The sequence below is a fragment of the Microcaecilia unicolor genome, chromosome 3 (genome assembly GCF_901765095.1).
Source record: "Microcaecilia unicolor chromosome 3, aMicUni1.1, whole genome shotgun sequence".
Taxonomy (NCBI): domain Eukaryota; kingdom Metazoa; phylum Chordata; class Amphibia; order Gymnophiona; family Siphonopidae; genus Microcaecilia; species Microcaecilia unicolor.
In genome coordinates, this window is record NC_044033.1 from 223,086,776 (window position 1) to 223,105,850 (window position 19,075).

At 45.0% G+C, this 19,075-nt stretch overlaps 1 protein-coding gene across 1 annotated transcript in view; it reads left to right on the forward strand.

Moving 5' to 3' along the window:
- LOC115464402 (vomeronasal type-2 receptor 26-like) overlaps positions 1-19,075 on the forward strand; it is a 49,309-nt gene that overhangs the window by 11,573 nt on the left and 18,661 nt on the right. The window contains exon 3 of the mRNA XM_030194784.1: positions 12,348-12,487. Coding sequence (XP_030050644.1) covers positions 12,348-12,487 — 140 coding nt within the window. The remainder of the gene's footprint in view (positions 1-12,347; positions 12,488-19,075) is intronic.

A 19,075-nucleotide genomic window follows, 5' to 3' on the forward strand; every position in this document is an offset into this window, starting at 1 on the left:
TCACATTATAGGATAAATCTTAAGGTGTGTATTCATATTAAAACACAAGAGAGAACAGCACAGCACAACATACACCACACTCCCTCCCCCCCCTCCTCTTACAATACCAGTCCGAACCCCCCTCCCTTACCCTCCCCTTAAACCCATTAATCAACTCCCTCTTCCCCCCCCTTTAAACACCATCCCGGAGATACCTTCTCTCCGAGTGGGATGTGAGAAAGTAACCCACTGAATATCAGGCAGCCCACCTTCCCCCCGCCCCCCCCCCAGCAATTGACATACTACCAGCAAAACTAAAAGCCCCTCCTGCCCTCGTCTGATCTATTCAGCTTCAACATTGCTTTCTTTATATAGATCGATCTCTTCATATTACTCTTCTCATTACCCCTCTACAGATACTAGATCATCCCCAACACATTATGCACTTCTCCCAGCTAGGGGAGAATCCCTTCATCCCTTTCCACCAGTGGTCACACAAAAACCCTTCTCATATTAAGCATAAACATCGAGTAAGCTTAAATCAGAGAAGTCCAGAAACTCAACAAACAAGTCTTTTGGTTACCACGACTATCCAGCTTCCCTCCGATGTCACAGAAGCCAGGAACTCGACGTTAAGCCTCTTGAAGCCGTCCCAGCAACGTTCAGGTCCCCTCCGCTGTCACTTTCCTCTGCGGGTTACTACGCTTTTGGATGCGGGACCCTCTGCCATTTCTGTAGTTTTGCTTTCGTTACGGGTGCCAGTTCCCCTGAAGGCGCCTTTGTGCTCACCAGGCCCTCCGCGTGCAATATCGCCCAGGCTTCAGGTAGGGAGCTCACCCTATGTCTAGATCCTTTGATGGTAAAGTTCAGAGAAAAGGGAAGCCCCATCTGTAAACAATCCGCTCCTTGATTAGAATATCCAGAGCCGGCTTCAGGAGACGTCGCTGCTGCAATGTGAACTGAGAAAGTCTTGATATACCGTATCTTGGCGCCGTTAAACTCCAAGTCCTGTTTCTTCCGAGCCCAGGCAAGAATTTGTTCTTTTACTTCATATTTATGAAATCGAACAATGATGTCTCGCGCTCTGTTTTCTTGACGAGGGCCCAGGGCTCTATGAGCTCTATCCAGCTCAATGGTCTCTGCTGTTGTCTCAGTTCCCCTCAGGTTGTGCATATGGTTTGCACAATTTGCGGGACATCCTCCGTTTCTCCACTTCTGGAATTCCACGAAACCTGAGATTGTTTCTTCGACCTCGGTTTTCCAGGTCGTCTAATTTGTAAGTCAGGTCTTTTGCTTTTTGGTCGAGTTCCTGTATTTGTGCCTCATGGGCAGTTAGGGATTCCGCGTGCTCATCCAGCCGCAACTCTGTTTCCTCAACTCGGCCCCCCAGTTCACGGAGATCTGCGCTAAGCACATCCATTTTGCCTAATATTTCTTCTTTCGATTTTTTAATGTCCTCCTGGATGCCAGACAAGATCTGTCTGAGTTCGCCCGAAACACCCTTTTTAGTAGAGGGCCTCCGTGTTTTCCACCCGATAAAGCCGAGTCGAGTCACGAGGGCGAGCCTGCGCCCTGCCTCGTGGCTTTTGGGTTTTGCTCGGCCCACCGCTCGACTTTTTCCAAGTCTTTGTTCCGTGTTGAGTTCGATTTGCTCATTCTGTGCGTCGATAATTGCCTGCCAAGAGCGCTTTGAGGTGGCAAAAATAGCAAATGGGTCCTATTTTTAGCTTTTTATTGCTGCGGGGAGCGGGAGCTAAGAAGCTAGGCAGCCATTGCCAGTGGTGACGTCACTTCCTCCCATGAATGGGCTTTTTAACAAGCAATTATTGGGGTGAATTGGAATGAATCGTATGTGCATGAATTTAGGTGCATGATTTGTGCCTAAATTTTATTCACGTCCTGGAAAAGGGGCCACAAAAATGGGAGGTTCATGGGAGGTTCAGGGTAGAGTGTGGGTGTGGATTTGAGTTATGTGTTCATTCAGGGGCATATCTGGACTCCGGGTAGGGGGGACCAGAGCCAGAGGGAGGGGGCACATTTTAGCCCCCCCCAACGACCCCCCCGCCGCCGCTGCCGCCGCCATTGCCAGAACCCCCCACCATTGCCAGATCCCCCCACCAACAACTCTCCAACCTCCCCCCCCCACCAACCCTCCCCCGCTGCCGTTGCTTACCTTTGCTGGTGGGGAACCCCAACCCCCCATCAGCCAAGGTCCTTGCCGCCTTTAAAAATATTTCTTCAGCTGGCGGGGGACCCCAACCCGCCAGCCGACCCTGTCTTTAAAGTTCTTCTTCAGCCTCCGTGGCCGTGCTGTAGTTCAATCCAGTGCTGGGACGTCAGACTCCGAACTGGATTGAACAGCTATCAACTACAGCACAGCCACAGAGGCCAAAGAAGAACTTTAAAGACGTCGGATCGGCTGGCGGGGGTTGGGGTCCCCCGCCAGCTGAAGAAATATCTTTAAAGGCGGCAAGCGTACCTCCTGGCGGGGCTTGGGGTCCCCTGCCAGCAAAGGTAAACAACAGCAGCAGGGGAGGGTTGACAGTGGTAGGGGGGTCCAGGGCGAAATCTGCAGGGGCCCAGGCCCCTGTGGCCCCACGCAGATACGCCCCTGGTTCAATTACAGAATAAGGGGGCTCCATGCCTAAATTTAGGCACTGGTATTTGCACCTCATATGGGAAATGTTTAGCCAACCTGGGCACGGGAGGGAGGGCAGGAGAGAGACATGCTGGACAATGGGGTGTGGGGGAGAAGGGAGAGTTAAGAATAGGGACGGGCTCCAAGTCTGTTTGAGAGACAAAAAGTTTGGATTTTTCCCAACCTCTCTAGGGCTATCCAACAGAGACAAAAGATGTTTGTGACAATGTGCCAGGAGACTTTCGCTCTTAGGGGCCCTTTTACAAAGGCATACCCAAAAGAGGCCTGTGGTAGTGTGGGCGCATGTATTGGATGTGCGCTGGACCATTTCTCCACTGTGTCTGGAAAATAGGAGGAGGTTTGGGCTGGGAAATGGATATGCAGCAAAATTAAAACCAGTGTGTAACTAACTACCGCCCAGTGGCATCTATCCCTCTGGCAGTCAAACTAATGGAAAGTATGTTAACCAAGCATCTTAACGATTACTTAAACAACTTCTCAATACTACATGAATCTCAATCAGGATTTCATCCAACCACAGCACCGAAACAGTACTAATCACTCTACTAACCAAATTTAAGCAAGCAATCTCAACTGGTAATAGCATACTTCTCCTACAATTCGACAAGTCCAGCGCGTTCAACATGGTAAGCCATGAAATACTATTAAATATCCTAGAATACTTCGGAATCAGAGGAAACGTACTTAGTTGGATCAAAGGCTTCCTAACTACAAGAACATACCAAGTGATATCAAATTCGATTACATCAACACCATGGAAACCAGAATGCGGAGAACCCCAAGGATAACCGCCGACCCTTTTCAACCTAATGATGACACCTCTAGCCAAAACGTTATCCAACCAAGGCCTCAATCCTTTCATCTACACAGATGATGTCACAATTTACATCCCGTTTAAACATGATCTAACAGAAATCACAAAAGAAATCAAACACAGCTTCCAAACCATGAACTCATGGGCGGATGCATTCCAACTAAAACTCAACGCAGAAAAAACACAATGTCTCATCCTCTCATCACAACAAACACGAACAAACCCACCACTATAAACACCTCAAACTTTGCCCTTCCTCTTTCAGATAGTCTGAAAATTCTAGGAGTCACAATCGACCGACATCTTACACTAGAAAGCCACGTGAAAAACACAACAAAGAAAATGTTTCACTCAATGTGGAAACTGAAAAGAATAAAACCTTTCTTCCCAGGGAAACATTGCACAGACTCGTACAATCAATGGTACTAAGCCAATTAGACTATTGCAATGCAATCTATGCTGGATGCAAAGAACAAATCATTAAGAAACTCCAAACTGCACAAAACAGCAGCCAGAGACTTATATTTGGAAAAACGAAATATGAAAGCGCCAAACCCCTAAGAGAAAAATTACATTGGCTCCCACTAAAAGAACATATTACATTCAAAATCTGCACTTTGGTTCATAAAATCATACACGGTGAATTCCGGTGTACATGTCAAGCCTTATAGACTTACCAACCAGGAATTCTACTAGATCATCGCGTACATTCCTGAATCTCCGTTACCCCAGCTGCAAAGGACTAAAATATAAACTAACATATGCATCCAGTTTCTCCTACATAAGCACGTAACTATGGAATGCACTACCAAAATCCACAAAAACAACACACCATATAACAATTTCTGAAAATTACTAAAAACCAACCTATTTAATAAGGCATACTAGAAAGATCCATCCTAAACACCAGAGAACAAAATTCACACCAGAACTACACAAAACGGAACTCTCTATCCCTGATTGTTTAAGCTAACTTATCACGTTTGAACTTTAACCCAATACCTTTTATTTCTGATTACGAAAATGAATTCTCTTTACTTGATTGCCCAATCCACTCTGTCACCTGCATTATAACTATGTATTTCTCATTCCGGAATTGGTGATCACCATTACAGAATAATGTAAGCCACATTGAGCCTGCAAATAGGTGGGAAAATGTGGGATACAAATGCTAAATAAATAAATAAATATTTACGCTGGCTGAGCCCTTAACGCCACCCATTGACTTAGCAGTAAGGGCTCATCCATTACCCACGTGGTAACCACCCAGTATGTGCCAACTGATTCCTGCTGGGAATGCCCCCGCAGTGGAAAAGAGAAAATTATTTTCTACCATGGGTTTTTGAACTTGCCAAATGCGGAATTACTGTCAGGTGTATGTGCTAACCAGGTGGTAATGTCGATTTGACATGTGCGCTATATGCATAGGCCCATACGTGCTTTTGTAAAATACCCCTTTAGCGCAGTGTTTCAATTTTGATTTCCTTGTTAATGTTTAGTGAAATATGTTAATGTGCAATGTTTTTTTTCAACCCTCAGCAGCTTAGATCATTTCTGAATGTTAAGAACTTTGCTTCTGAGGGAGTAGCTCCAGTACCCCTGTCTCTGCTGTATGAGGCTGGAAAAGATTATATCTTTTTTTTTCCTTATTTAGCTCCCTTGTTATTGCATTCTCTGTACCCCCATTATTTATGCACTAAATTTATAGAGAAAACATGTACCCCCTGTTTACTAAGCTACTCTAGTGGCTGGTGGTATGCTAATGCGTTGTTGCACAGCTTAGCAAATGGGGGTATTGTTTTTGTTTATAATATTTATACTTTTTCATATTTTTTATATTTCTAATATGTTTTTTCATCACTATATTTCTTCTGCAAGAGTTGCCTTGTAATTATTTTGAAAATTACTGAATCAAAACCACGGCAACAGAATGTTGAGTATTATTAGAAAGGGATGGAAAACAAACATGAGGATGTTATAATGCCAAAATATCGCTCCATGGTGTGACCGCACCTGGAGTATTGTGTTCAGTTCTGGTCACCTCATCTCAAAAAAGATATAAGAACTGGGAAGTGCAGAGAGGGCGACAAAAATGATAAAAGAGATGGGATGACTACCCAGTGGCGTTCCTAGGGGGCTGACAACCGGGGCGGATCGCCGATACGCCCCGCCCCCCGGGTGCAGCGCCCCCCCCCCCCGGTGCAGCGCGGACCCCCCCAGCGAAAGGATGACCCTCCAGCCCAGCGAAAGAACCCCCAGGTGCACGCCGCTGGGGGGGGGGTGCCGCACGCCGGTCAGCTTCCTTCGTTTCCATGCTCCCTCTGCCCTGGAACAGGTTACTTCCTGTTCCGGGGCAGAGGAGCATGGAAATGAATGAAGCTGACCGGCGCGCGGCAGCCCCCCAGCGGCGTGCACCCAGGCGGACCTTCCCCCCCTTTGTACGTCACTGTGACTACCCTATGAGGAGAGGTTAAGACGGCTAGGACTCTTTAGCCTGGAGAAAAGGTGGCTGAGGAGTGATATGATAAAGGTTTACAAGATAATGAGTGGGGTGGAGTGGTCAGATGTGAAGTGTTTGTTTACACTTTCTAACAATAATAGAACCAGGAGACACAAGATGAAATTAGAATGTGGTAGGTTTAAAACAATCGGAGAAAGTTTTTCTTTACTCAGCGCGTAGTTAGATTCTGGAACTCATTGCCAGAGAAGGTAGTGACGGCAGCTGGCCTTGCCGAGTTTAAAGGGGTCTGGATAGATTCCTGAAGGAAAAGTCCATTGATTGTTATTAAATTTTGGGTTTTTGCCAGGTTCTTGAAGCCTGGATTGGCTGCTGTCAGAGACGGAGTGCTGGGCTTGATGGACCTTTGGTCTTTTCCCAGCGTGGCGGTGCTTATGTTTAAGGTAGAAAGGAACTAGTTATGAAATGGGGGGTGGGGAGTGATTGTCTTAGCAAGATCAGGTACAATCAATATCGTCTTATCTTGAAACAGCAACAGATTTTTTTATTTTTTAGCCATTGTTAAAATTCTTCAAGTGTGCTGGTATTACAGAACTTTTTTCACTATGGGTCTTCGATGTCTGTTTCCTGTAAGTAACCTAGAGGAACCCTATGAGCTCTCTCTGGGGCCCTTTTCCTAAGCTGTGTAGGCACCTATTTGCGCCCAACATGCGTCGATTCGGAGTTACCGCCCAGCAACCGTGTGGCCCAGGTGGTAATTTCATTTTTAAAAGCGTCCGCTACGCATGCCGGAAAATAATTTCTATTTTCCAACGTACGGCAAAAAACGGGTGGTAATTGTCATTATACATATGTAGATGATTGCAGACTGGTTAATGCATGAGACATTACCGTTAAATGAAAGGGTGGCGGTTGTCACGGTTGTGGCCGTGCCCAGACCTACTGTTTCTCTGTATCTAGCTCTGTGACCTCTCCAGTCTGCCTTTTTTCCTATTGTTGTTCTTCCTATTAGCCAAGCCTCGCTTTGGTGTCCCTGAAGCCAAGCCTCACTTTGGTCTCCCTGCTTCTGCTTCATTTCCTACTTGTGACAGCCTACTCCTTTATAAGGACCCAGGGAGCTTTCCTGCGCTGCCTTTGCAACAGGTCTATTTTCCTTTTTTTGTTGTACTGTTCTTTGATTCCGAGGGAACTGGTCTTCTTGTTAAGCTGGGTCTCTGTGGCACAGCCCTGAGCCCTGTGTGAGTGGTTTTGGTTTGAATCTGTATAGATTACTTTCCTGTTAGGTTTGCTCTCAAGCAAAGCCCTCATTGTTTCTGTGTGTGTTGTTCTGTTTTAAACCTGTATGGATTACTAGCCTGTTAACTTTGCTTTCAAGCAAAGCCCTGTTCTGTTTTTCTATGTGTGGTTCTGGTTTCAACCTGAATAGATTCCTTCCTTTTATCTAGACTCTCTCTCTTATTACCTTTCACTGTGCAGAGAGCCGGTTGTTGCCAGCCAGCTGCTTTCCTTGATTACCTTGCTCCAGTGCAGATGGGTGTGCTCTGCCTCTGCCTGCCTTTCCTTTCCCTTCATGGCTGAGTTCTGGTAAGAACATTGTTTGTTTTCCCTTTGTTTGCTTTAAACCTTTCACTGCAGTGTAAGCCCTGCTTCTTTCTGGGTGTTTTAGAAGCAGCCCTTCCCGTTAGCCTGCTTTAACTTTTTGCTGTGTTTGTCTCCTGATTCTTGTGAGCATTGCTCCTTATCTGATCTGTGTATGTAAAAGCAGCTTTCCCTGTTTGCTTACTTTTTCCTTTGTCTCTAGTGTTTGTTATTTGTCTCTGTGGCACACCCTTGTGTATTCCTATAAGCAGCTTCCCTTTACCCTTGTGTGTTGTGCGACCAGCCTTGTGTATTCTTATGAGTGGGTTCCCTTTACTTTTGAGTCCTGTGTGGCCAACCCAGTGTATTCCTATGTGGCTTCCTTTTCCCGAGTGCTGTATGGTACAGCCTAGAGTGTATTCTATAGTGGCTTCCCTTTACCCTTGAGTGCTGTGTGGCACAGCCTAGTGTATTCCTATATGAGTGGCTTCCCTTTCTCCTTAAGTGCCTAGTGGCACACCCTTGAATTCCTTTGAGTGGCTTCCCTTTTCCCTGAGTGCTGTATGGTATAGCCTAGAGTGTTCCCTCATGAGTGGCTTCCCTTATCCTTCAATTCTGTATGGCATAGCCATGAGTGTTTCTCTGTGTGGCGTTGTCTTGAGTTGTTCTTGTATGCTTTCTGTTTGAGTTCTCTCTGTGAGGTTTCTGATTCCACTTGAGTGGGTTGTTTTTTCATTTAGCTGTGACTACTAGTGCAGCCTTGAGCAGTCTCTCTGTGTGGCACGAGTGGGCCATTCTTCTGTTTAGCTGTGTCTACCAGCACAGTCCTGTGCATCCCCTCTGTTTGATTCTGTTTGAGTGGGTGGTTCTTCTGTTTGCTGTGACTACTAGCTCAGCCTTGAGCTGCCTCTGTGTGGCACGAGTGGACAGCTCTTCTGTTTAGCTGGGACTACTCAGCCTTGAGCTACCTGTGTGTGTGATGTCTGTTTGACTTGGTTAGGATTATTCACTTATAGCTGTGGATCTAGCACAGCCCTGAGTGTCCTCTTTGTTTGGTTATTTTGTGCTTGAGTGGGTGGTTCTTCTGTTTAGCTGGGACTACTAGCCCAGCCCTGTGCTACCTCTCTGTGCGATGTTTGTTTGACTTGGTTAGGACTTTTCATTTACAGCTGTGGTTCTAAGTCCAGTCCTGTGCTGCCTTCCTGTGTGTTTTTCTTATCTTTTACTTGTGGTTTCTACCATGCGAGTCTAAGTGGGGTTGTCTTTCCCCTTCAGTTTCTTTGTGCCTGTGTTTAGGGTCTTTTGACCCCTTGTTTGTGGCTCTGTTTAGTGCAGTGTGTGTGCACTGCTTGAGTAGTACTCGCTCTAGAGATTCCGTTGTTTCTGTTCCATTCCCTCTTGTATGATTCAGTTCCAGTTCAGCCGTGAGGCCCATAAGCTTGGACTCTGTATGAGTGGGTTCCAGTTCGGCCGTAAGGCCCTCCTGAGTGGTCTATCTCTCTTTTCTGATGGTGCTAGTTGTTTGTCTTGAGTGTGCTGTCTATTTGCCATGTCTGGTATCCTGTGTGTGTTCAGTGCCTGGTTCGCCTCTGCTCTGCACCTCCCCAGAGGACTTATCTGCTGCAGCCTGGTTGCAGCCCAGGGGCTCACCATCCCGGTTCTGTGACAGTGGTAAGGTCTCAGACCCAAAATGCATGCCAATTTGATTTTGCCGCATGTCCATCTTTGGCAAAAATAAAAAAAGGCCTTTTTTTACAGGCATGCTGAAAAATGGATCTGTGCGTGCCCAAAACACATGCTTACACTAGCGCAGCCCATTTTTCAACGTACCTTAGTAAAAGGACCCCTTTATTTCCAGTTCAGGTTCAAAGGAAGTTCCAGAAATTTCTGTAACCATGTAGTTAGAAATGCAATCACCATTTCCCTCAGATAATTCTGGTAAACTCAGGATTCTGTTGTTATTTATTTATTTATTATTTATTGCACTTGTATCCCACATTTTCCCACCTATTTGCAGGCTCAATGTGGCTTACAAAGATCTGTTATGGCATCAACATTCCAGGATAAAGATACAATTGGTGTTACAAAGAGGATGATAAAGAAGAACTAGGCAAACAGTATAAAAAGACGTTCAGAAGTGTGGTGAAGTGTTATAATTAAGCTATGGGTTCTCGTGATAAGCCTTGTTGAAGAGATATATTTTCAGAGATTTGCGAAAGTGAGTTATCTCATTAATTGTTTTCAGGTTTGGTAATGCATTCCATAGCTGCGTGCTCATGTAGGAAAAGCTGGATGCATGTGTTAGTTTGTATTTTAATCCTTTACAGTTGGGGAAGTGCAGATTAAGAAATGTGTGGGCAGATCTTTTAGCGTTTCTGGGAGTTAGGTCCACAAGATCTAGCATGTAGGTAGGGCATCTCCATAAATGATTTTATGAACAATCGTGTAGATCTTGAAGGTAGTACATTCTTTAGTACCTCTTCTGCATCTTATTGAAAGCTCTTTCAGGTCTAGTTGTAATTTTCTGATCCCTGTTTTTCTTTTCTTACGAGTTGCATTGGACTCAATGTTGGCAGTTTTGTGTTGAGAAATATTTAGCTTTGCATTAATGTTGTTGTTTTTTTAGCTCTTTTCATATAGCTCTGGTGAGCTCTAACTACATTTTAAGAATGTCCTTAAGCATTTGTATCTTAATAAGGACTGGATCTTCAGATTTAGAGTTTTTGGACTGAACCATGATAGAAAAGAAGGGATTTTATTGGCATGTTTGGTTAAAAAAATCCAGCAATTTTTCTAGGAAAATCATCGTTCAGAGGATCTCTCACATCATACCTCTGTCTGGGTCAAGCTCCCTAGGTCCTCCTCATCAAAAACTTCTAGCAAGTAAATAAAAAAAAAAAAACTTCTAGCAAGGCAGAGTAAATGATTTTTTGTTCAGCTATTATACCAAAGTACATTACTATTTCCTGGTATATTTGCCTTGACAATAACCCTCAATATCTCTAACTTGGTCCCTCTCTTTCTTTCCCTTTCTTCTCATGTCTCTATTTTTCTTTCTCTTTCATTTTCTCTGTTTTTTTCCAGACTATGAAATCTAAATAAGCATGCATTAGAAATCAAATTTTAAATATCTGATTCTTTCGTAGCCCTCTCTATTTTTAAAATATTTTTGTAATAATAATCATACTATCTATCACCTGGTATTGATAGCACCAAACTCTGGAACTCATTACTCAAGTATATCAGACACTCATTAGAAGTTTACTTAAAGCCCACTTCTTTAGATCTATGTTTAGCTAATATGAAAAATGTATTCTTAAATTAATTTTTTCTCTAGTAGTTGTATTCTGTATTAATATTAATTATCTTGTAATGCTTCTTCTCATTTGTTGATAAAAAGGAACTAGTTATGAAAAAAATCAACCCTCGTTTATTAAGCCGCGCTATTAACTGCCCTGCAGCAACGTCGACACAGCCCATTCAAAGTGAATGGGCTGTGTTGGCATTAGAATACCACCAGCCACTAGCACAGCTTAAACAGGGGGTTAGTTAAGCTGTTCACACATAACCATAAAATTGTCTATGGAGCCTAGTGGTAAGAGTGGTCCTGGGGAACTGGGTTTGATTCCCACTGCAGGCACAGGCAGCTCCTTGTGACTCTGGGCAAGTCACAACCCTCCATTGCCCCAGGTACAAATAAGTACCTGTATATAATATGTAAGCCGCATTGAACCTGCTATGAGTGGGAAAGCGTGGGGTATAAATGTAAGAAAAATTTAAAAAAGGAGAAAAATGTCCAAAAAGTGGCAAAAATCTGCATTTGGACATTTTTCTCACAAAATCGTCCAAATTGCTATTTTCAAAACCAATTTTTAGATGTTTTTCTATGAAGACCATCAGAACTGCGTTCAAATCACAAAGAGACGTGTCATAGGCGTATTAAAGGAGGGTACTGGCGTTCCTAACATTTGGACGTTTTCAGCCATAACAGAAGAAAACAAAACCGTCCAGGACTAAAACTAAGACGTTTTGAGCGTGACCTCAAACAAGGCACAAAAGGGTGCCCTAAATGACCAGATGACCACTGGAGGGAATCAGAGGTGACCCTCTACCACCCCCCACCCCCCCACCACACACAAATGTGATTTAGCAATCTCTATGACAGCTTCAAATGTTAGAGCCAGGTCTAATAGAGCAGCATGCAGGTCACTGGAGTAGTGTAATGGTCAGTGCAGTGCACCATGGAGTGGGGGACTCTGATCCCTATCACCCTCTACCTGTCACATTTGTGGTTGAAACTGTGAACCCTCCCAAGCTCACCAGAAAGCCACTGTACCCACATATAGGTGCCTCCTTCACCCACAAGGGCTATTGTGTACCGCTGTGGCAGTGGGTTTGGGGGGGCTTAGCAGACAAGATAAGAAACAATGGTGAGATGTGTACCTGGAAGCATGTTTTTGAAGTCCACTAGAGTGTCCCATTTATATTTTGGGATGTCTGGGAGAGCAGTCTACTAAAAATGTTGGCCCCTCCTATATCCCAATGGCTTGATTTTCTTTTTTTTTTTTTTGAAAAATATTTTATTGTTGTATGAAGACAGAGACAATCAGTTGTAAACAAAAACCAGTCAACCACAATTCTATAACAAAACAGAACAGTAGTACATAAATATCCTTCTCTTCACCATTCTGAGCGTCATAACTTTTTATCCTTTATACCCCCTTCCCTCCCATCTCCCTACCCCCTTCCCCAAAGGTTGCTCCTGCCCTGTTACATGCAGACCCCTTTAAGTACCCATTGCAGAATCTTGTGGTGAGAGTGTTTTGAGTGCTCTCCCCCAGATGTCTCTATATTGGCAGTTCCTCCATGAGGCAGAGAGCCTAAATGATAAGCTTACCCAGTTGGACATCTCAACCATACAGTTTGGTGGCTCGGCATCTACCCATGCCTTCAGCACACACTTCTTAAGCAACATCATTGCCAATAACACAAATTTGCAGTGAGCCGCCCCCAGCTTTTGTTCTCTAAGTGATTCTCCGCACCCCATTAATATAGTTGAGTACTTCCACTCTACTGGGCGTTGCAAGATACCTCCACTAACCCTAACGCTCCGACCCATAACGTGTGGAGTGCCGGGCATTCCATAAATGAGTGTAAAAATGTTCCTGCATTTTTCTTGCACTTATTGCACCTGTCATCTTCCCACATTCCCAGCTGCTTCCCCTTTACCTTAGTGATGTGGACCCTGTTAGAATTTGGTATTGTATATCCTGTAGGGCTGCATTTGGAGTGAGCTTGTCCAGGTTTCAAAATACCGCACCCAGTCGCTCTACTGTGACTTCTTCCACTACATCCCTACTCCACTCCTCTGCTAAGTGTACCATATGGGGCGCTTTCTGGTGTTCTCTCATCACCTGGTACCACCCTGCCATTTTATTACATAAAGGCGTCATCCGCATAAATGTATGATCTAGTTGTGTAAAGCGGGTGAGGCTTTACTCCTCCGTTCCATACTCAAAATATAGTCTTGCGCTTGCAAATATGCAAAAAAATTGGAGCGAGGGATCTGCAGTTCGTGGCTGACCATGTCAAAAGTTGGGAAGACGTCATCTCCATCATTCCTAAATTGTCCTATGAATCTGCACCCTTTATCCCGCCAACTCTGAAACACTGATCTTCCCATCCCTGCTGGAAAGCCCTACCAGCGGCAAAAAGGGACTGGTTCCCCTCATTGCTCCTCCTTGCCCTCTCCACCATCTCCTTGCCAGCTGCAAGGCTGCCACATACGGGTTGCCCACTGTCTTTTTTGCTCCCTGTACTACCCATGATTCTAATACTATAAAGGGGTCATTCAAACCACACAGCTCTCCCAGAATCCCGGGAGGGCATAAAATCCATGTCCTGTAACCAGTTCATGGCTCCAACGTAAGGGCTGCCACATTATACCTTCTCAGGTCTGGTAGTCTAAGGCCCCCCTGCCCTTTGTCCCTGGTCAACTTACAAAAGATATTCTGCGGCGTTTCACATGCCAAATAAAAGTGCTTATGACACTTCTGTATTGCTTATCCTCCGGGGTTCTCACCCACAGGGAAACATCTGCAGTGATATATTAACTAGGCACCATCACCATTGTACCAGAGCTATTCTCCCAGAAAATGTAATGGTAATCTTTCCAGCATTGACACAGACATTTTACCTCTTCCAACCTATCTATCACGTTTGTTGTTTGTAACCCATAAATGATCCACACTAAGGTAACCCCTAATACTTAATGCCCCTCTGCACCCACTTCAATGGAAAGTTCTGCGATTCTGCAATCGCACATCGAAGTGTTAACCTGTAGGACCTCTGACTTTTCAAATTTATGCTGAGGCCCGCAAATTTCCCGAATGATTGGATAATACTCATCACCATGGGCAATGTGCGGGTTGCCTCATCCAGCAAGAGCAACATATCATCTGCAAATAAATTGATTCTGTGCTCCTCTCCTCCCACTTTAATTCCTTTCAGTCTGATGTCCTGTCATATCCTGGCCGCTAGCGGCTCCAGCATCAAAATGAACAGGAGGGGTGATAGCGGGCACCCCTGCTTAGTACCTCCCCCCGAGAGAATCCTTCAGTCAAGGAGTCATTAATTATAATTTGTGCCATTCAAGGAACTCCCCCCGGATGCCGAACCGTTTCATTATCCAAACATATACCTCCACACCACCTTATCAAACACTTTTTTGGCATCTAGGCTGGTCACTATAGCATCCCCTGCGATCCCACTCTTCTCCATCAAAATGCATCACACTTTTAGGATGTTTGCTGATGCAAATGTCCCTGGACAAATCCCACCTGTTTAGATGCACCAGACAGGGGATCACCCCTCCCAAACGGTCTGCTAATATTGCAGCCAGTATTTGACATCTTGGTTTAGCAGGGAAATAGGTCTGTAGGAACCCACCAATTCATCATCCCTTCCTGGTTTAGGGATTACTACATGGTGCATGATTGAGTACCATTCCAAAGTCCCTGTCTCCCTGACTTCATCACACATAGAAAAAAGGGCGCTACTATTAATCTGGAAGATTTTATAGTATTCCACCCCCAACCCATCCGGGCCTGGCGCTTTGCCAGCTTCAGGCGTTTGATGACCTTTTGAACCTCCTTCCCTTGTATTGGCGCATTCAGCATTTGCATTTGCTCCATCGATAGGGACGGAAGCTCAACTGCTGCCAAGAAATCTTCACACTTATCCTCTGAAAAAGGGGCTTCCTTATATAAGGACGAGTAATAATTCACAAATTCCCTCTGAATGTCTCTTGACATTATGCTGACTTTCCCGTCTCCCATTCTAATTTTACTGATAAATTTTCGGGATGTCCTTGGTTTCACCAGGACGCTAACAGTTTGCCAGTTTTGTTACCCCACTGGTGCAATTGTATTATAAAGCTTAATGTTATAAGTCGCACTTTCGTCCAGGATCTCTTGCATTTCTTTCCCTGCACTGCACATATGCCTGTTTTATTAGCCTTAGAGGGAAGCCCAATAGGGCCCTACGAGCATCACTCAGCTTCACTGTGAGGGCATCTATTTTTGTCTGCGGCTCTTGTTCTGTTAGGCGACATAAGCTATGATTTTTCCTCGTAGTACAGCTTTTGCAGCTTCTCAGAACATTCTCGGGCTCACTGATTTCATATCATTCTCCTCTAGGTAGTCCCATCCAGCTCTTTCTCAGATAAGTTTGAAAAGCCCTACTTTGATATAACGCTGATTCATCCTCCATCTTACCATAAGTACATAAGTAATGCCATACTGGGAAAAGACCAAGGGTCCATCGAGCCCAGCATCCTGTCCACGACAGCGGCCAATCCAGGCCAAGGGCACCTGGCAAGCTTCCCAAACGTACAAACATTCTATACATGTTATTCCTGGAATTTTGGATTTTTCCAAGTCCGTTTAGTAGCGGTTTATGGACTTGTCCTTTAGGAATCCGTCCAACCCCTTTTTAAACTCTGCTAAGCTAACCGCCTTCACCACTTTCTCCGGCAACGAGTTTAATTACACGTTGGGTGAAGAGAAATTTTCTCCGATTTTTTTAAATTTACTATACTGTAGTTTCATCGCATGCCCCCTAGTCCTAGTATTTTTGGAAAGCGTGAACAGACGTTTCACATCCACCTGTTCCACTCCACTCATTATTTTATATACACCTATCATGTCTCCCCTCAGCCGTCTCTTCTCCAAGCTGAAAAGCCCTAGCCTCCTTAGTCTTTCTTCATAGGGAAGTCGTCCCATCCCTGCTATCATTTTAGTCGCCCTTCGCTGCACCTTTTCCAATTCTACTATATCTTTCTTGAGATGCGGCGACCAGAATTGACACAATACTCAAGGTGCGGTCGCACCATGGAGCGATACAACGGCATTATAACATCCTCACACCTGTTTTCCATACCTTTCCTAATAATACCCAACATTCTATTCTCTACTCCCCCAATTCAATTCCACCCACACTAGAGCATGATCAGACACATCCGGCACCCCAATCCCCGTTCGCAAGGCAGCCGTGCTCACTGAATGGGAGACCAGTAAATAATCTAGCCTCGAATGCACTCCATGGGGATGAGAAAAAAAAGTATATCAGCCTCCTCTAAATGCTGATGTCACCATATATCTACAAGCTCTAACTCCCGCATCACCAGATTCACTCCCTTGTCATCATGATCTCTTTCGACTTTTCTGGGGGGGGTTTGCAGATCAATGGAGGGATCACTGATGATATTAAAATCTCCCCCAACAATTAAATGATAATTGTCAAACACGGACCAATTGGCTACCAGTGTTGTAAAAAAATTTGTGGGAATAAACATTAGGTGCATAGACACTTGCAAAGCACCACCTTTTTGCCCTGTAGCAGCCCCACCACTATGAGAAATCCCCTTCTGGGTCTTGATATAGTTTATGCATGTCAAAAGCTAGTGTTTCCTGATCAATATAGCTACTCCACGCTGTCTCCCATTATATGAAGCAAAAAATACCTCTCCAACCCAGTCCCTCTTCAATTTGAGGTGTTCTAATCTGCTTAAGAGAGTTTCCTGTATCATAGCTATATCAGCTTTCTGCCGTTTGAGCGCTTGTAATATTTTGGTCCGCTTCACCGGGGAATGCACTCCATCGACATTCAGCGTCACTATTTTAAGATCAGCCATGAGTTATATCAAACAGCCAAACAAAGCAATCTAATGTTTCTGTTACATCCTGAGCGCCTCCCAGCTGGACACCCAGGATCTCTCTCTTCTCCCTCGATCTCTGAACGCCTATTTTGGTGATTCTGGGTTTGCCACGTGTACCTCTTTGTATTTTCCTCCAGTATTGAGCGATTGCAACCTTTGTCCCCCTGCCCATCTCTTTCTTCTTTCCCATGCCCTGTTCCTACCCGTGTTTTCCCCTTCCATGTTTACCCCCCTTCCCCCTCTTTCCCTTTCCAGTGCACACACACCCTTCTGTCATACCAGTGCACACCACTTATTCTCCCCCTTGCACATCACCAACTCCCCCGTTCTCCCTTCCCAGAACGCTTCCCTATTACTTCCCTAGCATGATTCCCCCCCGGGCCCCACGTCTAACATTGTAAACAACATAACAATAACAGGTTGAAAGAAAATGAAGCAGGCTCACAGTCCCACAGTGCCCTGGGTCTCTAACACCTCTTTAAGATAACTTTAATATGCCGTGGTTACAGCCAGGAGCATCGGGATCCACCAGGATGTCATGTCTCTTTCATGCCTTAAGGACTTTAATTCTCTCAGGTCTATCTCATCCACATCGCGGACTCACAGGGCAATTTCAGGTGTCCTCTGTACCTCTCCCGAGTCCCTCCGCTCCTGGTGGCCAATATCCTAAAGACTCTCAAATCCAAACACTTTCTCATTGAAATACAGTTCCAGGCCTCCTACTCCATGTCTTGATTTTCTACATTTTCACTTGGACGTTTTGTTTTGAAATGGGACCAAAAAACAAAATGTCAAAGCACAAAATCTTGTTATTTTATAAAACAAAAGATAGATGTTTTCTCTTTGGAAATGAACTTCTTTCTTATTCAGATTTTGAACGGTTTTTGCAAAACGTCTAAAGTTGGACTTAAGACGTCATATCGAAAATGCCCCTCTATGTAATACAAATAGCAAGCCCCAAAAAAGCATGCAAGCAAGCAGTCTGCAAAATCCAGAACAGCAAAAAGAGGCGCCGACCCATGTAGAAAAATAAAATATTTACTCAATTCAGATGCATAAAATTAGCATACAATTTTCCTCTAATTGCCCAACATGGCCATGTTTCACCTTCACAAGGGCTGCGTCAGGTGTAGTCCAATGTTCTCCCTGTCTGGTTACTGCAGTGTAGCACACAAAATAAACTTACTCTCACGAGTTCTCTTTTCCAAGCAGCAGCAGCCCTGACATACAGGCTGTCCTCAGTTGCAAATAGCTATATGTCTTTCTCATTTGGTTGGTAGAAAGGAACAAGTTATGAGAAAAGTTAAGTGAGCTGTTGACACATAACTATAAAGTTGTCTATGTAATACAAATAGCAATCTACATTAATTTAAAACACAATATAAAGAAAAGTGTCTATATAAATAATTCTCACCCAGGGAAGCACTGCCCGTCAGCACCACTCACTGTCACTCATGCACCACTCACTGTCACTCATAGACCCGCCCTCAGCCAACCTCTTCCGCACATAATTCGCAACCCCAACGTTCTAAGTGAAGCTGCAACTTCCGGATTTGAGGTGGCAGAGATCGGGAATTTTTCCCCATGACTGTCCGCCCCGCACTCACGTCGGAACGTCATGATGTCAAGGGTGGGTGAACATACCACAAAATACAAACACAGCGATGCCGGCCGCAAGCCCCCCTACACGCCATGACGTTGAGGGTGGGTAAAGATAACACAGAATACAAACGCCAAGATGCTGCCGCAAACCCCCTACAACAACATTTACACCGCCCCGCCCTCGCGTCTACACGTCATCATGTCGAGGGCGGGTGAAGATAACACAGAATACAAATGGAGTTCTACACCTTGCCTTAATCGGCGGCCACACAGGAGCACAAGGGTCACAGCAAAGAAAATGCAGCGGCGTTCGGTAAACAAATAACACACACAAGTGGACTTCCTTACTCCACCACTTCAGAGAGAACAGACGATTAGCAAAAAAAATAAACACACACAGTGAACTCCTTACTCCACCAGTTCACACAGAACAGACGATTAGCATGCTATGCAGGACTGACATAACTCCCCTTCACTGGCAGGCAGGCAGGCAAGGAAGGAGGGATGGAAGGGGGGGGGGGGGGGCCGGACACCCTGCCACACACTCTCATTCACACACACACACACACTCCCTCTCTCACAAACACACTCGCACACAATCACTCCACTCAGTCACAAACACACACTTGCATCTGCCAGGGAGGGAGGAAAGGAAGGAAGGGAGCCACCCTGGGGGAGGGGGGCACCCTGGCACATACTCTCATTCCCACACACACACACTCTCTCTCTGTCACAAACACACACTTGCACCTGGGAGGGAGGGGGCCA